A 21,636-nucleotide genomic window follows, 5' to 3' on the forward strand; every position below is an offset into this window, starting at 1 on the left:
CAATTTGTTGTTTGGACATAAATGATCATAAACCAGGATAAGACTGCCTGGGATCTATTTTTCATCGTAATTTGCAGGTTAACACTACTGCGTTTGGGCTTAATCTAATTTGTCATAGTCATAAATTAATGTGCTACACTGACTTGGGTGAACTAGCACAAAAGGGAGTGTGACGAATTTGATAACAAATCCATTGATACATTCGGAGTGTTAATTAATTTTAGTCCAAAATTGGATGAGCTTTAGCATCTCCTGAGATCTCCTCTTAGCACATACCCTGGGGTAAGACAGTTAATTATTTTATCTTAACAACAAACAAATTAGTTGTTGCTACTGAAGGTCATTTCACACCAAAACATCTTTAAGTCATGCACATGCCGTTTTAACTAGTGTTTTACACTAGCTGTAAACCCATCATAAAAATGCACACCCATTCATTTTTTCATGTGTATAGGTGAACTCCATAGAAATCCATCCAAATCAATTTTACAGTAAGTCCAAAAATAAATTATAAATTCAAAACTGTTGTGTTGAAGTAACAGATGTATTTACATAGTAGTCAGCAATATCAATGCTGTTAAAATGCCAACAGCATTATCACTCAATTAAGCACTTCACAGAGGGTCAGAAATCCTTGCTTTCTTTCATTCAAACGATCACAATGAGCACCAATAAATCTACATATTCACACATAAATAAAACTGTGAATGTGTGATTATTTTTCACTATTGGAGGTGGTGTGAAGCAGATGACATAGATAACGTACTCTGGCACCTGAGTTTAATTCTCCCTTGTGAATCCTGCCATTCTGTCTATATGCATTATTTACCTTCTGCCTGTTTCTCATTAATGCCTTTTGATCTCTGAATTCATCTAATATTGGTATATTTAACCCTTTGCATTGTTGGTTGTGGAATTTTTACTGTTGATATTCAAAACGATGTATATAATTGTATTCAGGTTTCTGCGATTATTACTAAAATATCTAAAATATCAATATCGTTATTGATGGTGATCTGGATGATTTGAATAGACAAGAATACCCCTCTCCATTTTTATTATTATTATTTTTTTATTTTGCTCCTCTCTATGCCACGTTGCACCAATGGCCACGAAGATACCAAGTTATACAATGCTGTGATTTTACCACTTGTTTTTGATTATAAAAATAGAGCCTTCAGTCTTGTGGAAGCATTCTACTGTTATTGGCACATTTAAATTTACTACACAAATCATAAAAATAACCATTACAATAGCCAAATAATTATAAATTACAGTAATAAAGCTCCCAAGACAGTTAATGTTATATTTTAAAATTACCTGAAAGGAATCAGTAATACCACAATTCTGAACAGAATTATATGCACTGAAATCTTTATTAGGAACACCTGCACACCTACATTCATGCAATTATCCAATCAGCCAATCATACAGCAAAACACAGAAAAATCCGCAGTATTAATTTAACACCCAGAGTGTTGAATTTACACCCTACAGTGTTTATATAAGTCCAGTGGACACAAATAAACACTCTGGGTGTTAATTCAACACTGGGGATTTTCCTGTGAAGAGCAATGCTTGAAATCATGAAGATATACAGGTCAAGAGCTACAGTACAGTTAAAGTTCACAAGAAATATCAGAATGAGGGAAACATGTCAGTGACTTTGTCTGTGACATGGTTGTTGGTGTCTGATGGGCTGGTTTCAGAAACTGCTGATCCCCTGGGATTTTCATACACAACAGCCTCTAGAGTTTACACAGAATTTTATGAAAAATAAAAAGAAACCTCCAGTAATATAGCAGTTCTGTCTGAGAAAACTCACCGTCAGTGTTAATTAGAGAGCAGAGGAGAATGGCCACACTGGTTTAATCTGACAGGGAGGCTATTGTAACTCAAATAATCCATTTTTACATCTTTGTTGAGCATCTCAGCATGCATAACACACTGAACCTTGAAGTGGATGGTCTACAATAGCAAAAGACCACATCAGATTCCATTGCTTTCAGCCATGAACAGAAATTGAAACTACAATGGGCACATTTTCACTGAAACTGGACAGCTGAAGATTAGAAATTGTTGGAAATAGATGTTTTGTGAACCTGTGCCCAACGTAGCCTCAGATACTTGTTCTTGGATGACTATAATAAGTTTTAACTATGTTCATTGAAAAATGCATGTCAAATAACATATTCATCACAAATTGATTAAGTATCATAGCTTTAGCCAAAGCTATATACAGTAATGCAACAGTCCTGACTACAAGCTAATCATAGCTATTGTAATCAACATCACAAACTGTAAAGTTTGGTCAATATAATCAAAAGCAAATCGCAAACTAATCACAGTCTTACCAAATCACAAATGAACAAAGCTAAAAACTTAGTTGAAGTTGAACAGAGAAAGTAAAAAATAAAGAAAAACTAAAAACTCATCTAAAAGCAGCTTCAATAGAATATACGAATACAAATACTGTCACAGCTTTGTTCTCTTGTTTTTGTGTTATATCCCAATTCTTCATAGTGAGCTTTTTGAGCAGGAAATTTTAATTGAATCCTTCTAAGATGGCAGTGTCTAATAAAGCATCAACAATTTCATATCTACAGTGCTAACTGGCTAATAAATAGAGTGTTAATATAATATCATACAGGTCTTATGGTGCATTAAAGTCATGTGAGAAAGATCATATTTATGAGTTATAAGTATTTACACACTTGAATGCCATCACAAAGTCGAAATTACGAATGGGAAGCTCGGGATTTTCCGAGCTAGGGGCATGTTATAAGAAAACATGGTGGAATCAGTGGATGCAACGCTGTAGTTGATGGTAAATTTGTTGAAATTGAATGTTTACTCGTCTCAGAAGCTGATCGCAGTTGTTATTATTTATCACACCTGATGCACATTCTTTGTTCTTCATTTTCTAGAAGTAGAGAAAAAAAAAACCCTGCTGTATTTTTTGTAGTAATTAAGAGAAGGTACACCGCCATCTTGCTCCGACCAAAGTGACTTGAACGCACTTGACATCGTAATTACGACTTCCTAACATTTAAATACGAACTTCCCAGGAGGACTTTAATGCACAGCTAGCCTTGGGTGGCTTTTTAAAAAACATATATTTTTTAATTTAACAATGGCAATCAAAAGTCATTCAGGTACCAAATATACCTGCAGGGTAACTTTTGTTTGCCATCATTTTCCCTGATTATAAATGATGTTTTCTCTATAAGTCGTTTTGGACCAAACTGTAGGTAAAGGTTAATTACCTAAACCAGAATAGAGATGCAACTGTAGACATGTAGAGAGTTATGTAATGGATGCAAGATTTAGGTTTTCTTTCATGGTTGTTTTTGTTATGTCTGGAGGCCCTGAACCACAAGCTGTTGAAAAAACTCTATTGTTGTTATTGCTATGTTGTTGTTTTGATGTAATAACTTGATATTTGAAGATTTGTTATCATTTTTAACTTCATATCTCATTATCCCATTTGACTTTTTGACTTCATAAAATGTGGATGTACAATTTTGTAGTGTCTACATTTTATCTGAAACAAAGGAGAAGCGGCTTTTTCCACTATAAGTGCCTGGTAGTTACCATAAAACCTGTATATTGTAATGTAATAGCAGAGAAAGACTAGAAACTACATTTCCTATCAGTCACTGGACCATGTCACATGTCTCATTCAGCTATTTCACGTTTAGCTCATTAACACTGGTCTGTATATATAGTCACTATTCTGCACTGCACGAGTTGTCTTGCGTTGCTTGTTCTGTTTCCATGCATCAAGTTATCATGTAAGTCTTGTGTTGTGCTTTGTTTAATACTTTATAAAATGTTTCACTGAGATTCTGCATTTGCATCCACCTCTAATACCTGTTGTGACAGAACACAAGACTGAATAAATGGATGCAGCAGATTTTTTCAGCATGCAAGAGGCCCTTTTTGAAAGGGAAGAACAGGTGGGAGAAAGAAGGGAGATTTTCCCTGATCAAGGCCAATTGGGAATTGCTTGACATGATGTACTCCCTCAAGGTGTATCTTGAGAAAGAGCCTTCCTACCAGGCGGAAACCATCTACCACCCTCCCTGCCCCATTAGGGATGTCGATCTGCCTTCCCACTCTACTGTAGATCTCCTTCAGCCTGCTGAGTCAACGGAGAATGCTGTTCAGCCTCCCTACTCGACTGAGGAGGCTGCTCAGCATCCCTGTTCAGCTAAGGACACCACTCAGCCTCCTTGTTCAGCTGAGGATGCCGCTCAGTCTCCCTGTTCAACTGAAGATGTTGCTCCACCTCCCAGTGCGACCAAGAGCTCTGGTTTACTTCCCTGCTCCACCTCGGACGTCACTATACCAGGCTCCACTTCGGACATTTCTCCACCTTCCTACTCCACTGAGGACATTGCTTTGCCTTCCTGCTCAGCTGAGGATGTCTCTCTGCCATCCTGCTCGGCTAAGGACATCGCTCTGCCATCCTGCTCGGCTGAAGATGTCGCTCTGCCATCCTACTCCATTAAGTACATCGTTGCTCCTTTTCTTTGCTCCGTGCCATATGTTGCTCCTCCTTCCTGCTCCCCGGAGGACATCACTCCTCCCTTATGCTTTGCAAAGAGTATCGCTGCCCCCCTCTAGCTTCATGGTGAATATCACTCCCACTCAGGCTCCGCCTTGTGTCTCGTTCCCCCCGCAGGCTGTACAGTAGCCATCACTCCACACTCAAGCCAGGCCGGGAATATCACATCATCTTTCTATGGTGCGAAAGAGACCGACCCATTTCTGAACCTCAGTGAGCAAGCGTCCTCTATCAGCCACTTGGAATGGAACTCTGAAATGCTTTAGGACATCTGGTCTGGGGATCCAGGATCCCCTAATGAACTGAGTACACGCTTCGGGAGCCATGCATTAAAGATGGGGGTGTTCTGTCATGTAATAGTGAAGAAGGACTAGAAATTACGCTTCCCGTCAGCCACTGCACCATCTCACATGTCTCATTCACCTGTTTCACGTTTTGCTCATTCACACTGGTGTGTATATATAGTCACATTCTGCACTGCACGAGTTGTCTTGCGTTGCTTGTTCTGTCTCTAAGCATCACATTATGCTCGTCTTTGTTCCATGTAAGTCTTGTGTTGTGCTTTATTTACTACTTTATTAAATGTTTCACTGAGATTCTTCATTTGCATCTTCCTCTATCCCTGACGTGACACACATACTCGACCGTGTCTGGATTTCATGGATTATTTATAATAATCAAAACTTGAAAATAGTGTTAATTTTGACCAATCACGAAAGTCAACATTGCACAACCCCAAGCAGAATATCCCCGCTACGTTTATGTGTAAAACTCATTTATGTGCGTAACTAACTTCCGTGGGAAAAAAAAAAAACGTCTATAACATTTTAGTCAAGTGTTTATTTTTAAAACTATAATTTAGTCTTGTTTTTTTTTTGGCAACAATATTGCATGTTGATATAGTCACACTTAGAGTTAAATGATGTCAGTGTCATCTCGCCATCGTCTCATTTTAGTCATGGTAAAAAGGTTGTAAATGAATATTGTTCATCATAGTTTTCGTTAACGAAATTAACACTATAATACATTAATTAAATCAATTATTAAATAATATTTACAAGCTGATATTTTATCAATTTTACATATTGATATTACGTCAAACTAATGAGATATTCAGTTGAAATAATGACACACTGTATTGAAAGTTTTATATTGAAATAATGACAGCACTTAAAGGTCTTTTCCACAACTTGTGGTTCAGGGCTTCCACAGTGATGTACAGAAGACTTGAAGGTTAAAAAATGGAAAAAATAGAAATATGTGCTTCCTATTCAAGTGGTGTTTGGAGCCCAGGGCTGTATGTTTGCTGCAGGGCTTGGGCTGAGGGAATTTGGCAATCGAACCAAAGAATGTGTGTGAATGACAGCATAGTAAATTGAGTATTTTTTGACTTGACTTGACTTGTCATAGATATTTACAAGGGATTATTTCTCTAATGATGCATAGCTCACACATAAGTGTCATAAGGTCTGTAAGAGTCTCGCGGAGTCACACAGGGGTCTGTGTTGTACAAGCTAAATGAAGTCATTGCACCATTCTCAGCCAGATCTTCCTCTCAGATTTAACAGTGAAAGTGGACACACGGCAAAGTGAAATACACACTGCGAATAAGTCTGGTTGCCCACTGGTAAATGGTGAATGAAGCTTGGATATCTGTTATTGATGTGGAAATATGTGACGCTCTTGTAGAAACCTTGCTCTTTGGGCATAGAATTGGTTTGGCCTCTTAAATATGCTTGTATGAGCATGAGTAAGTAGACATATATTAAATATTATAGACTGTAACAATTTTTTTTAAAAACTTATTTCATAGTTCATATTTTACTAAATAAATCCAACCATGATAAAATAATTTAGACAGTCAGTGTTCACTTTCATGTTTTAAAATATTCACAGTGAACATGGACATGCACAGTTTTCTTATGATAGATCTCATGATTTATTGGTTAAATCCAAAATTTGTGGAATCTGAAAGAAAAAAAATCTCAAACTTTTGCATTATGCTTCTCATGATTCGAAATTGCTCTTTAGATATTATTTTTGCAAAACGTTGTAGTAACCTGTGGCTATTGCCCGGTTCTCCACCAGTTCTGCACCAGTTTTTCAGAATGTAGGGCATTAATCGTGACAATGCACACTTACCTAGTATATTTATTTAATTCTTGAAGTACTTAATGGTGCACAACCACAAGCCAGTTTTACATGGTAAACTAATAGCAAACTTGCATAGTGCATTAGCGATTAGTATCTCTTTTAAGCCTGAGATGTACTTATGTAAACACACCCTGAGCTGAGCTTGTTTTTAAATATAATGCTATGCTTCCCCAAAAGAAGTGTTGTATTAATAAGATTCCATGGCGGACTGAAAAGGAATCATATCACTTAAATAAACTATATTGCTGAAAAGCAAAACCATTGCATCGATCTTAGGTCGCTTGATCTCTTCAGTGAAAAACAATCCGCAGGGTAATGCTTTTTAAAAGACATAAGTGCTGACTTTGTCAGAAGTGAATATACTGAATTTTACTTGCAGTTATGTCACACTGAAAAGCAATCATTGTTCAGTGACAGCACTCAGTGGCAGAACGGCCTGAAAGCGTCGTTTTTCAGGAGATATTACCTACCATATAATGTAAGATCTTTTATAGTTTCTTTTTGGCTCTTAGTTTTATCATTCCTACTGCATTGATTGTTGAACCCCCAATCAATGTTTTCAGATTTACTACTAAACGTATGTACAGGTCAAAGTGGGACCTTAAAGTGGGACCTAGCATTATATTAACAAATTAATTTGTCTTACATTCAGCAAAGTTTAGGATCAATATTTATCAGTGAAAGTCCTGCTGTATTTTAGGAAAGTATCATGTCGTAATTATGTGCTTAACCTGATGTTCTCTGTTTGGTTCCTCTTACACAGTGTATCTGTATAGGTATTTTATTTTTGTGTTGTGCATGTAACATATGTGGGTGTCTAATTTGCCACAGTGTATATTTACAGAAAATCACATTGCACAAGCAGCAAACCTCTAAAAGCAAGTGCATGTAGTATACAAGAATTACTTACTTACTTTTGCATCCATGCATCCAAAATGAATCTTATGCACAAATATTATGATATTCTTCTAACTTCTCTGTTCTTAGAATAAGAGTACATATGAAAAAAATAATAGTGTACAACTGTTGTTGGAGAATAGTTGGGAATCTTGTGACTGCTTCCTGGTTAGGTTAGATATGGATGTGGAATCTTTCCCAAGAACAAGGAAGGGATACAAAAGGGATCATTAATACAATCACCTCAGGATCGGGATTACAGTATAATTAGAAATTCTGACATAGAAGGGATCCTTTGTAGGCTACCCACACAGGGTCATGGTCAAGAGGTAATCACTTTACTATTGATATTTGGTTAGGAAATAAGCAAACTCAGAAAGAAACAGCCCTTGCAGTCATAGAATGATGGTTGCATACATAACCTGCTTTTTTCCTCTTAACTGTACTTGAAATCTGTCAGACAGTTTGTTTATTTCCAGACAAGTGGAAGGAACATTCTTAAATAAATCTGTGATTTTTCTGAACTTGTGGGTGTTCACCCTATTACATTTATTTAGCCTATTTCACTACCTCTTGTCAAGAAATAAACAAACTTGATGGCAGATTTCCAGCTTGTTCAGGGTTCAGTAAATGGTGAAGCCCAACACAGAAGAGACACAAGAAAATGAGCACACATATTTACACTAGGAAAGATATCTAAGATAACAAGTACAGTTCTCCCTCTCTATCTAACACACAGACACACACACACACACACACACACACACACACACACACACACAGAGGGAGGATTCTGACAATGAATTCTCAACCATTGATGATCAACGACAGGTGTCTTTTAGGGGCTTGCTTATGTATTCAGCTGGAAATATACAATGTGACAGATGCCTGTACAGTATATCCATCCATATTCTGTCATGCTTATCCTATACAGGGTAATGGGGAGCCTGGTGCCTATCCCAGGGGACCCGGGGCACATGGCGAGGGATACCCTGGATGGGGTGCCAACCCCTCACGGGGCACAATTGCACACACATTCTCACACACACATTCATTCGCACAATACAGACAATTAGAGATGCCAGTCACCTACAGCACATGTATTTGGGCTGGGGGAGTGTTAAGTTCTTTGTCTGATACCAGTCAGAACCAAAATTTGAACCCTACTCTGTCTGATTTCCTCTTGTCTGGGCCCAGGAAGAAGTCACACAGACACCATCGTTCAATGAAAGCTTCTTAGTTTAATGATACAGAAAGCATAGTGTGTATATATATATATATATATATATATATATATATATATATATATATATATATATATATACACACAGGAAATATTGATAAAAAATGATAAATGTCAATTGGAACGAGTCACAGATAAAATCGTCTAGTCTACCAGATAATGGGAGCAAAAGAAGAAGAAGAACCGAGAGAGAGAGAGTGAGGGCGAAAGGCAGGGTGATTAGGAATGCTCAAAACAACATATACCAAGAACACAAAACAATTTGGTTCTGGTATATCATGACACAAAGTAGAGACATTCAGAACTGAGACACAGAGACAATGCTTTGAAGCTTATCAGTGAGGAAACTGGAGTACCCTGAGGATACCCCTAAATCATGGGGAGAATATGCAAACTCTGTGCACACAGGGTGGAGGTGGAAATCCAACACCCCACCGCCCACCTGTGTATGTTATTTGCAATATACAGGATAATGAATATGTTACACAAATATATACCCAGCTTGTAAATTAATTGCATAAGAAGAATGCATTAAACGGTACTGCATTTCACATTATTTCTCTAGCCTGATTTCAGCCTGGTTTTCATGTTGATATTGAATCTCCATAAAGTTTGGTGTAAACATCTAAATTGCCAGTCAAATATGTAAATACACATCATGTTAAATAGGCTAATAAATATATTTTTATGTTATAAATCATATTCAAGTCCACACATGAGGTTAATCATTTTACTAGTTTGTATTTATTTGCTGTTAGTGCTGGGTCTACAATAATCAAAACCCTTTCCCCACCCTTTGAAATGGGCCTGTTTTTTTTTTTCTGATTTATGTATCTACAAATTAATCCCAGCATCATACTATGTTAGCCTTTTCTTATAGGTTCCTCTTCCATCCCAGTAATCATCTCAGGAGCCCTATAGCATGTTATGTCAGTTTTTGCCCCCAGGGACAGCTGATTCATGAAATCTGATCTGTGGGGAGAGCTTAGCTCAATGGCTAGTTATCTTACAGGTTTTAACAAAGAAAAGGCTTGTAGCTGTATTTTATGCTTTTTTGTCCAGTACAATTGTTGCTATGTTAGTGTGGAATTACTAAAGCAACGGTTAATAATGTACTATAGTGATTTTATATATGTGCAAGCTTTAGGCTCTGTATTCTATCTCATTTCATGTCTCATTTCCACTGGTTTTGAATGAGCTCAGGCCAAACAGTAGTCGTAGGCTCTGTAAACACGACCTGGTATTGTTCAGTTATTAGTATGGTCAAGAACATAAACACATTACTAAATGTGGAAGAATAACTGCTGTCTGTACTCAAAATCATAAAGCCAAACAACACTATCTGTCTATGAAGTATAGCTCTTAATGATTAATTTTCAATAGCAGTAGGTCTGCATGAATTATTTCCTGTTCAGCTGCATTAAGCTCAACCTACGTTTACCTATCTGGATGGACTACATAACTACATATGTAGCTGAAAATTGTTCTTGTAATAAATATATACAGTGCATTATTAATTGTGGATTGATCGGAATGTGAGGCACAAATGTATGAAGCACAGCTACATTTAGTCAGTTTGTAATTAAACCTTGTATGATATCTTCTAGCTATCTATACTAGCTAATATTAGGGATTCCTTTGGGGTCAAAGTTGGTACAACACACAAATTAGCTTCTAATAATTATTCAAGAAATGGGGAAAGATTTTTAACAGTCCGTACAGGAATTCACTGAGTTGTAACTTGCAGAGTTTTTTTGTGCTTTTTTTGCGGAAAATTACTTGTATTGGCAAAATTGTACTTGCACTAATTTTTTATTGCATGACATATTGCATGAGGTTTGTTGGTAAGTGAGACCTTTTAGCTGTACTCATGTTTAAAATACGTGAATCAAACACGACTTAGACTGAATGTGGGTTGTGATGATGTCACATGATGCATCTTGGCCCAAATCTGTGGTAATTTTGATAAAATGCAAGGTCTAATTGGTCAAGCAATCATCACCAGTGACATTGAAAGGATAAAATGGTTACTGAAAATGAATGAATGTTTGAATAAAGTGGTCAGACTGCTGCTGGATTTTTGTTGTGTTACACAATGCAGAAGAAATTTGCCTGAAGACCTGGAGAGAACATTTCGTTTTTGTTTTTCATCTAACCTTTCAGGACTTCCATAAATAATGGAATTATGTTTGGGGGAAATTAATTGCCTAAATTGTAGTGGACTGATAGTGGACATTTTGATCCTGGACTAATTGGTGATAATGAGAATTTTAAAAAATCTGACACAGTCCATTAATAGTTAGTGTTAATTGATGTTAAATCATGGCCCAGTTAAATAGAAGCAGCGTTAGGTAGGCTATTTGCCTTTTCCTCCATTCAATACTTCCTCTATGCAGTCTTCCTTCTATGGGAAGTTTACACTAGACATGGTGTACATGTGCTGCAGGGGATCAGCACCAGATCTCTGCTTTTATATTGTACACAGTACTGTCATTTTCTTTCACGGACTGAGACATAGAAAAAGAACCGGAGAAAGTGATAAAGAAGGAGCTCACAAGCCGTCCAAGACTCCACAATACAAAAGGGATTATTCCAGTGACTGTGATTCCCCACTATTTCCCTCTCTTCCCTCCTTTTTCTTGCAACAGAGGGAAAAGCAGCGAAGCATTTCATCTGCCAGTGGTGAAAAGAACTCGCAGAATGTAAGTAGTGAAAGAACTGACAGGGAGAGATGGGTGGGAAAAGATATGGAGTATGGTTGAGAATCATTGAAAAGCAGGGGGAGACACAGAGAGAGAGAGAGAGAGAGAGAGAGAGAGAGAGAGAGAGAGGTGGCTCTTACAACAGCATAAGCACGATAGCATGCTTCCAGGAATTAAGTTTGGTTCCACTGCAATATTAGCAACTTTTCACCAGTACAAAATATTCCTTCTCCAACATTTAATATGCAAATTGTCAACAGGATCATAGATTTTGTCTTTTGTATTCATTTTGCCACCTGTCATTGTGTTACATTACAGGAATAGCAATAAGGTTGCTATCATCCACTGGTGCGGTCTGCAGAAAGTAGGCTTAATTCAATAAAATAGAAATAAAAAATATGCTCAGCAGCATACTCCATTTTATTTTGGCTCCATTTTATCTTTTTTGTTTGCTTTGTTTTGTGTGTGCAGAGATGTCCATTTTGTTCTGTTCAGAGGCCTTGCTTACAAACTAGATCACACTGACCCACAGCACTACACTTCCCAGCACACACATATTTGTACCACATACAGTTAGCAAAGATAGTGGAAAATGACTCATAGTAAATCATATGTAATTATCAATGGTATCAACTGACATCATTTTTAAGGCAGCTGGGTAATTAAATGAGGAAGTAAATTGGGGCAGGAATGAATGGCATAGACTTTATTCATTCACATCTGTCTGTATTCTGTCCTAAAATACAGTTAATCCTAAACGTTTACCTAATGTTATGTTATTTAAAATATATCTCATATATCTTTATATTTTGATCAATCCACAAGACTGTATATCTTGCATAAATAGATTAATGACAGATAAATGTTCTCAGTACTCTCTGTACATCTAGTATAGGTGATGTTTTATTGTAGGTTTTATTGGAAGTTTCTTTCATAGGTGACTGATTTACTGTGTTTTCAATACTTGTCTCACCTGTCTTGGTTAGGTATCAGTTTTGAATCCATACCAGTGGTACTACGTATTACATCTTATTTCCATTCATCTGTATGGAACAGCCTTAAACATCAGGGTACAGTGGTGCTTGAAATTTCTCATAAAAGGACTCAAAAACATTAACATTAGCCAATGTGAGAGAGGCCTTTAGTTGCTTAGAAGTTGTCCTATTACACATATTGATCTTTGTTGGTCGACACTCCTTTGGAGGGAAATAATGGTCTTGAATTTCCTCAATTTGTACACAATCTGTCTGACTATGGATTGGTGGAGTCCAAACTCTTTAGAGATGAGCATCAACAACTCTTTTTCTGAGGTCCTCAGAAATTTTTTTCATGTCATGATACACTTCGACATCCCTGTTCTTTAAATAAAATGCCTGAAAAGGCATGATTCACAGGCATGCCCCAGTATGACATAGATACGCAATGGCTCGTTCCCAGGGTTAGATGCATAACCCAGACATTCCCTTTCAAAGGGAACTCAACATTGTGTGAACTTCACGCTGTGGGAAAGCGTATACCCACTCCATCATACTGAAGGTATTGCCTGTCACAGAGGCCCCATCAATTGGGGCATTTCTGGTTGAAATGGTGGCCACATGGACCCTAATTCTAGAAGGAGCCAACCTTGCTGAGAAACGTTCCAGTAAGAATTCCAGGACTGTAACCATTGCACATTTACTGGGTCTAACTGACATTCTTAGCATTTATCATGATCTCTACAACCTTGGGTGAGAGTCTGGAATCTATGAGCTAATGCCTCTCAGGGGCCAGACTCACAGTTTACATAGTTCCGGCCAAGGGTGATAAATCAACCTTCTGGCTTCAGACCTTAGTTCCGACCGAGGGTAATAAATCAACCTTCTGGCTTAATTGCAAATGGGAATCTCCCAGGGAATGCCGTTCAGCAGAGATATTGTCTCCGAGAATCAAATTCAAACTGGCCAACAGTGGGCAGCGTGTCGCCTAGGAGGCGAACCTCAGCCGAACCTCCGCCATATAGACTCACCCACTTGTGGATGGAGCCTCCAATCCCCGGGCCTCATTCCCTACCTCAACAGGATGTCTGCCCCCACATTCTGGTTGCCCGGAATGTACATTGCACTCACTGACAAATCTTCCCCTACACCAGAGTAGAATTAGCTGAGCCTGACTGAACAGGGGGTGCGAATGTAATCCTCTCCGGTGGTTGATATATGAGACTACCACTGTATTGTCAAACACATGGTGTCCTCTCAACTGAAGGGAAGGAATTCAGTGCTAGGAGCACGGCCCACACTTCTAGGCGATTTATATGCCACACTAGATGAGTACATATATATACATATGTATATGTATGTATGCATGCATATATATATATATATATATATATATATATATATATATATATATATATATATATATATATATATATATAATGTGTGTGTGTGGGTGTGTGGGTGTATGTACTGTATATGTAGTGAAACAATAGAAAGAAGTGAGTTTTCAGGAATGTTCGCACAGACAACCAACATGCAGTCTTCACTGATGATAATAAGGCTGATGACATGGTTTACAGACACTGTGACTCTGACCAGGCATGTACTAAGGATGAATAAATTGACATAGTTCATTGCGCTACACATTCATATAAAAATATGTTTTTTTTGGTTCTTTATAATGGTTTTTGTTCTGCAAGCTTCATATCTGTTTGTTATACAACATACATCATCTGTTATCATACAACATCAAAATGAGCAATGATCTGAGCCACAAGCTACCCCACTAGTCACTTATTTACATGTCATATGCATACACCATGCACCAATTTTCCCTCATATACATCTAATTTACACAAACCATGCCTTTATTTATGGAGCCATTATGATAGTATTCCAATTGAAGAGAAAAAAAAAAGAAAAGAAAAAAAAATATATATATATATATATACATACACATATTATTTATTTATTTATTTTTTAAAGCAATCCACAGTATAACTACATAAGTGGAAGATCCAAAGAATGAGGTAAATGTAGGCAGGAAAAATAAGAGTCAGTGAATTAGAGGTGCTTTTGTCTGAGATTGCTGCAAATACTGTATAACAACAGTCATTGAAGTACACTGTTTTCATAGAGCTGTTCAAGGATGTCTTTACAAAAAACCTGAACTGTTTTCTAACATTATCTATAGTAATACAAACTCTATTATGTGTAAAGCTTGAATAGGTTGGATTTAACTGATCATGGCAGTTAAAACATTTATAAATATATGTGAGCCAAGATTCTATCCTGGAAAAAAATGAATGTCATTAATTTATTTAATCAAAACCCTGAAAGAAAGGAATCACTGAAAATCAGACTACCATATTGAGTAAAATTGTTTCATTTACTATTTATTTGAAATTACTGCGGTTCATATGTCCAAGATCAACGCTTTATTGTGTCTCTTGGTATTTAACCGAACAATTAATCAGGAAAGTTTATGTAATATAATGTAATGTAAAAGAATAAATGAAGACGGCAAGCATTAAAATAAACTTAAATAAACTAGTTTTTAGTATAAATTTTGTTATAGATTTTTTTTTAATTATTTTCTGACTTCTACATCAAGTCAGTACAAAAAAAAAAAAAACATTTTAGATTTCCAAACATTAGTTTTCTAGCACAAAATTTAATGTTACAGAAAAAAACAGTTGTATGTCATTGAAGAAAGCAGGATATTACATAAGAGACATAAAAAGGGGGATATTTGGATTATGGAGTGGATAATAGTTTTAAATGGTGATGGTAAAAAGGTGTATTGCAAAATATATGCACCGTGGTGAACTTATTTCATTCATAAAGACTGAGAAAACAATAAAAATTTATCTCCCTTCTAACAGTCAAACATTCTGGGCTGGTTTGAGGTTATTTGTGTGTTTTTTGAGATGTAGTTAGGCTAGAAATTTTGCTGAGATCTGGCAATCCTGCTAATGAGGCAGAAGATATGGTGCTGCCTATACACAGCTGTAGTAAGAAAAGTAAGGATCTTTCCTAATGAATGTTTTTTTTGTTTTTAATTTTTTTATTTGTATACATGTGTATGTTCACACACAGGACAAGGCCACAGCAGATGAGCAGCAATCCTGGGGCAGCTTTAAGACAATGACAACTGAGCCGTCATCTGGCTCCGGCGGACAAAAAATGGATCGAGTGGAGCTGCACAGTAAATCCTGGGACACTTCCTCTGCAAACACTCCTGACACATCCGAAGGAGACTTCCAGACTGAAGTTTGAGGAAACACACACAGAAAGGACACACGCATAAATGGAATGAGATTTACCAAAAGGAAAATCTATAAAAGGATTATACATTTGTTTACGAGAATAGACCATTAAAAAAAAAGACTCTATATTTTCACATGGACACTTTCAGTGAACGAAACTGGGGCTCAGAGAGTATATGGGAGAATTTTTAACAAACTGTTTCTGAAATGTCTTGATTTTACTCTGGAAAGGATTCTCTTTCACATATTTGGAAATTTGGAAACAAATATTTCTGCACCATCCTTTTTATAGCGATTTAAAAAAAAAAAAAAAAAGCCCCCTTACTCATGTTTCACACACATGATCGGCACCGTCAAGTTTTGTTCGACCTTTATGTCCTGTCTTTGTTAATAAATGACTCTCTCTGTTTTTGTGGGAAGGGGGAGATTTAACGTGATTCATTAATAGGATCAAGAATCAAACCTCTTTTGAACGTTGTCACTTTTATTTAGATTTTCCAAACATTGTTTAATTCATTTGCTTAAACAGTGGAAGATATATATATATATATAAAAAAAAAAAAAAAAAAAAAGATTTTCCACGCAAATACGGTTTTATTCCCTCTGCGACTGTGTGGATGGGTTTTGTTTTTCCTATGTTCCATTTAAAAACATTTTTTACAACAATCGTATATTTGTGTGTTATTCTAAGTCAATTGCATAACAAAAGATTAATAATCATGGGGAAAGATATATAGTTTCAATTTACCCTCCCTTCTGTTCATCTCAGCTGAACACACTCATGAAAACTCTCCCATTTCTGCTAGATAAAATGCAGCCATCGTGCAGTATCTCTCTCTGCTCTGTAGTATCATTCACCCGCTGCTTGAAGTGCTTATTGATTCTGCGTTGATTCAGTGGCTGCTGTCCACTTAAAATGGAGGAAAATAAAGTCTGTTGCCAGTGACCCTACACTATCTGTTAGCGCAAAGTCCATTTGTAATAGAGGCTCAATAACGGAATTTGTAAAAGGCTAAGCAATGCCATAACAGCAGAGCTTACATCGGCAGGGCTGAGAGAGATTTATTACCCTTCATGAGTACCTCTGTTCTGTAGTGAAGTCATGATAAAGTCTTATGAATGGCAGGAAGCTCAGACCTCAACGCCAAAAAAAAAAAAAGTGATTTGGTGACTGATTTGGTCAAGTGCATCGTTTTCTTATGCTCTCAGAAATAAAGGTACAAAACTGTACTTTTGCTTGTCCCTAGAAAAGTACAGTTCTTTATACCGTTGAACACAACTGAAGGTACACAATTGGATGTTAAGGATCATTGCTGTACCTTTTAAAGCTTTACACCACATGTATCTTCCCAGGTAAACGGTACATATCCTTCTAAAGGTATGAAAGATGTCCCGTTAATGTTAGCACACCTGTGAAAATGAAAAGTACAGTCAGGTACCATTATTTCTGAGAGTGCAGTGTATATAAAAAAAAGCTTATACCAGGCTGAAAACATGACAGAAAACATATTCCATGCTTCCATATTTGATTAATCTGTTAGTCAGAATTTGTATAAATAAACAGATGACAATAATACACAATTCAAATTCTAGTAAGGGCCAACATTTAGGAAAATTTGCACTTAATAAATATCACTTTTTCTCTGCGCTCCCCTTGTTAATGTTGAATCTTACAGTTTTTTTTTTTTTTTTTTTTTTTTTTTTTTTAAAGATCATTTATTTAGTTTATAAGTTTGCGTGGCAGTCTGGGAAAATCAAGTTTTTCGGCCAACAATATACTTTGAGATGTCTACTTTAAGAAAACAGAAATACATTTCACTAAAACAGAGTGGAAATAGTTTTTGTTTAGGCTACTTTATAACCTTGCTTTGGTTGTCTGCCTATAAAGTTCATGCCAGTTCGTGCCACCTTGCTAAGTGTGATTTCCTCACAGTTTGATCACATCGTGTCAAAATGTATAAAGTGCTCCTACACCATTACATCATCATCAAAATAGAGAAGAGTGCTTACTTACTGTACAGATGACAGTAGACAATGTTTTAAAATGGATCAATGTCCTAATAAAAATAAATGAATGTCAAGAAATTTAGCCAACAAAACTGTAAAGAGCAGAGCCATCCCAAGCATGAGGTAGGACCAGTGTGAGTTAGATGCTGAGCCCTACTTGGCGATCATTTCTGTCATTTTAATATCAAATAGCATCATGCGCTTAAAAACAAAACAAAACAAAACAAAAAAAACAATATGCCATACAGGTGCATCTCAAAAAAAAATTGAATATCGTGGAAAAGTTTTTTTTTTTTTCTGTAATTTAATTCAAAAAGTGGAATTTTCATATATTCTAGATTCATTACACATAAAGTGAAATATTTCAAGTTTTTTTCTTTCTTTCTTTTAATCTTGATGATTACGGCTTACAGTTCATGGAAATCAAAAATTCAGTATCTCAAAATATTAGAATAAAGAATTTATAATACAGAAATGACAACCTGAGAAGAGCTCTAATCAGTGAATTAAATCAAAACACCTGCAAAGGTTTCCTGACCCTTTAATCTCTCTGTCTAAGTCAGTACACACAACCACAATCATGGAGAAGATGAAAGTGAATTTTGCATTTACTGAACTGAACTTGAACTTGAAAATGAAGTTTTCCACAATGTTTTTTTTTTGTTTTTTTGTTTTTTTTTTTAGATGCACCTGTATACTGTATAACTAATACGATGTTTTAGAATTAAGCCTTACATTATAAAATCAACTAAAACATTGAAATCAATCATGATGTTTAATTTTTTTTTTTAATTTTACATTTTTAATTATTATTTTAAATATTTCCCCTGGCCACGGGACCCCCTAAAGGATGGGGCCTGGAGCGGTCGCACCAGTTGCACTGCCCAAACAATGGCCCTGGTGAAGAGTGAAGACACAGAGATGACACCCATGCTTAAATGTCGTGAGTAACTTTTACCTCAGGTGGTGAGACAGAGACTGATGCTAATAAAATCAAAATGGAAAAAAAAAAAAAAAAAATCCTATTATAACCTTAAAATTCTTTAAAAATGTAGCAGAAATGTTCTTTTTCCAAAAGGTGATTGTCATAAATGTAGTAGATTTTAGTTATGATTGAGATATACGGAGATAAACATGTTCAAGAAAAGGTATATTTTTCATAACTATATGTCAAAATGTGATCATGTGAAGAGTTTTCCCAGACCACCACACATTCTAGCACTTTTAACTCATCAGTTTTTTGGATGTTTAGCTCGATGTTGAATGCACTATTGGAGTCGTTATTGTTTATGGCTATACACTAATGTGTTTTGGTACTTTTGACAAGCCACAAAGCCACCCCAAGGACCCCTTGTGGAGAATTTTCACTTACTAAAAAAGTTTGTCAAGTTAAACAATATTATGCTTGTTAGTGTTCCTATACATTTATGCTTGTGTTACTCCCACAAACAACATTAGCAACTCATGTAAGATTTAATCTAACTTTTTTCTGTTTATGCTAACACCGCAGCTCTGAAGGCTCAGGTTTAATATTGAACTGAGTATATAGGGACATTCTTGTTTCCTCCTTCCCACTGCAACTCATACCAATTAGGCAAGTTGTGTAGGCTGATGTAACCACACACAGAGGCTTGGGGAGAGAGGGAGATAATTACCATTGGGGCAGACAATTTGTCCTGACATTTTCCTGCTCGGTGCAACAACCATCTGCTCAAAGATCCCTGAAGTCACTACATCATATAGACACAGACCACAATACAAGACCATGCCATTTTGACCTTAAGAACTCATCTGCAGTAATAGAGAACGTGGAACAGGAAATAACCCTTTTCCCTCCACTGTGATTAAAAGTGCTTTCCTCTACAATTTGCCAACAGGGTGAAGTGATCATTTTACACACCCTCAATTGAACTAATGTTCAAACTGACATTGCACAAGTACTTTCAGTCCTTTGTCAAGTAAGAGCACTTAGCTAGCGTTAGCATTGCTTTGAATTAGAAGAGCACCAGGTAAGTATGCTTCACGCTCTTGTCCAATCTTTTTTTTTTTCTTTTTCATGGCTTACACAATCCTTTCTTTTCACTAACAGTGCCTATCTTTTCATCTTCATAGTTTCTTTCTTGTAACCCTGGTATTTATTTCTAAAACCTCATGTACCTTAGAGTTTTTGTGCTAAAAGTAAACAATGTTCCAGGCATCAAATGAAACCAATCTTTTTCAGATTACTGATTCTAGCCCTCAAAACTGTTTTCTCAACAACTTTAACCCAGACCACCCCTACCTTATATATATATATATATATATATATATATATATATATATATATATATATATATATATATATATATATATATATATATATATATATATATATATACATACTTGTATTGATCTTGAAATAAAAAACTTGCCTTAGAGTACATTTTATTTTATTAAATATGTATAAGAAATATGTATTTGGAAATGTGTGCATATGTGTTTTGTGACATTTATGATTGACCTGAGTATGCAAACAAAAGCTAACACACAAAATAGCCGAAGATGACATTATATATATATATATATATATATATATATATATATATATATATATATATATATATATATATATATATATATATATGACATTTTGTCCCCCCATATTTCATCTTGTTTGACCCCAAGGCTTCTTCCACAACCAGCAATTTTCCTGTAAGCTACAGATGGCGGTCACAGAAAGTTCCTTTTGCCCCATTTCTTTCCCTTTTTTTAATACACACAAGATTGTACAAAGTAGTCCTTTACTGTTTTCATAGAGTGTCTTTTTATATGAAAATAAATTTTCAATCTGATGTATCAGTGTCTATGTATATTTTCTCCTAATAATAACAATGCAGATATCATGTACACACCAATCGCAGGGACAATTTACGTTAGTTCCTGAAAGCATTGCCATGACAACACAATGTTAGCTCTTTTGTTTGTTTTTTTGGAAATTATCTCCTATTTTCATTCATCCTGGAGTATAATGTGATTTAAACTCGCCCATAGTGGTAATTAATTCAATCTTCACAATCATCATTCAGCATAAATAAGCAAATTCAGCTTTCCCTTCATGCAACTTTCCTTCCGTGATTAATCGACATAACCCACTTTTGTTCTGTTCTTTAGCCAGCCAACACATGACCACAACACACTACAGTCAGCAAATGCATAAATATTCAGACTTGTCCAGTGCTATAAAAAGCAGAATATTAAGAACATCCATAACAGTGATCCAAAAGGACAGTGTGTCGACATCTTCCCAATTAAAGAGCAGCACGAGGCAACTTTGAGATGTAATTTGTACACGTTGTGCTGATGTTGGCTGGATATATGCGTGCGTGTTTGTGTGTGTGTGTGTGTGTGTGTGTGTGTGTGTGTGCTACAGAATCTAGAGAATAATAGCATTTTGTGCACAGGACAGTATAGCAACTAAAGTCATACCACATTTTCAAAGCAATACAGTTAAAAAAAAAAAAAATCAGTCAGTTTTCAGGCAAATATTTCAGAATTTGTCTCAGTAAACTTATATAAAAAGTGTAAATAGCTGAGGATAGTCAGATGCTTAGAGTGTTTTTAGAGTTAACTTTTCTTACAGCTTCATTTACTGTATATGACATGCAACAAAATCACATTTCCTTGTAATAATTCCTTCAAATATTACATAGGCTCTGTTTGAAAAGGCCTATTTTCAGATGCAGGCACACATGTTATGTTAAGAACGTGAGCTCAAATTGTGTTCATGTGAATTTTTATTGTGGACAGTTACAATTAGCTTTAACTACACTACACTACTATA

At 36.0% G+C, this 21,636-nt stretch overlaps 1 protein-coding gene across 10 annotated transcripts in view; it reads left to right on the forward strand.

Annotated features, from left to right (window-relative positions):
• Nucleotides 1-16,353, forward strand: part of adgrb2 (adhesion G protein-coupled receptor B2) — a 442,839-nt gene extending 426,486 nt beyond the window's left edge. For 8 of the 10 annotated variants that reach the window (XM_047158788.2, XM_047158787.2, XM_047158793.2 and 5 more), the window contains 2 exons: nucleotides 11,513-11,566; nucleotides 15,640-16,353. In XM_047158788.2, the coding sequence (XP_047014744.1) occupies nucleotides 11,513-11,566; nucleotides 15,640-15,819 (234 nt within the window). In that variant the 3' untranslated portion in view covers nucleotides 15,820-16,353. The remainder of the gene's footprint in view (nucleotides 1-11,512; nucleotides 11,567-15,639) is intronic. The other 2 variants (XM_047158789.2, XM_047158794.2) reach the window with 1 other exon arrangement.
• Nucleotides 16,354-21,636: the final 5,283 nt, after the last annotated feature.

This window comes from Ictalurus punctatus, chromosome 12, assembly GCF_001660625.3.
Source record: "Ictalurus punctatus breed USDA103 chromosome 12, Coco_2.0, whole genome shotgun sequence".
NCBI lineage: Eukaryota > Metazoa > Chordata > Actinopteri > Siluriformes > Ictaluridae > Ictalurus > Ictalurus punctatus.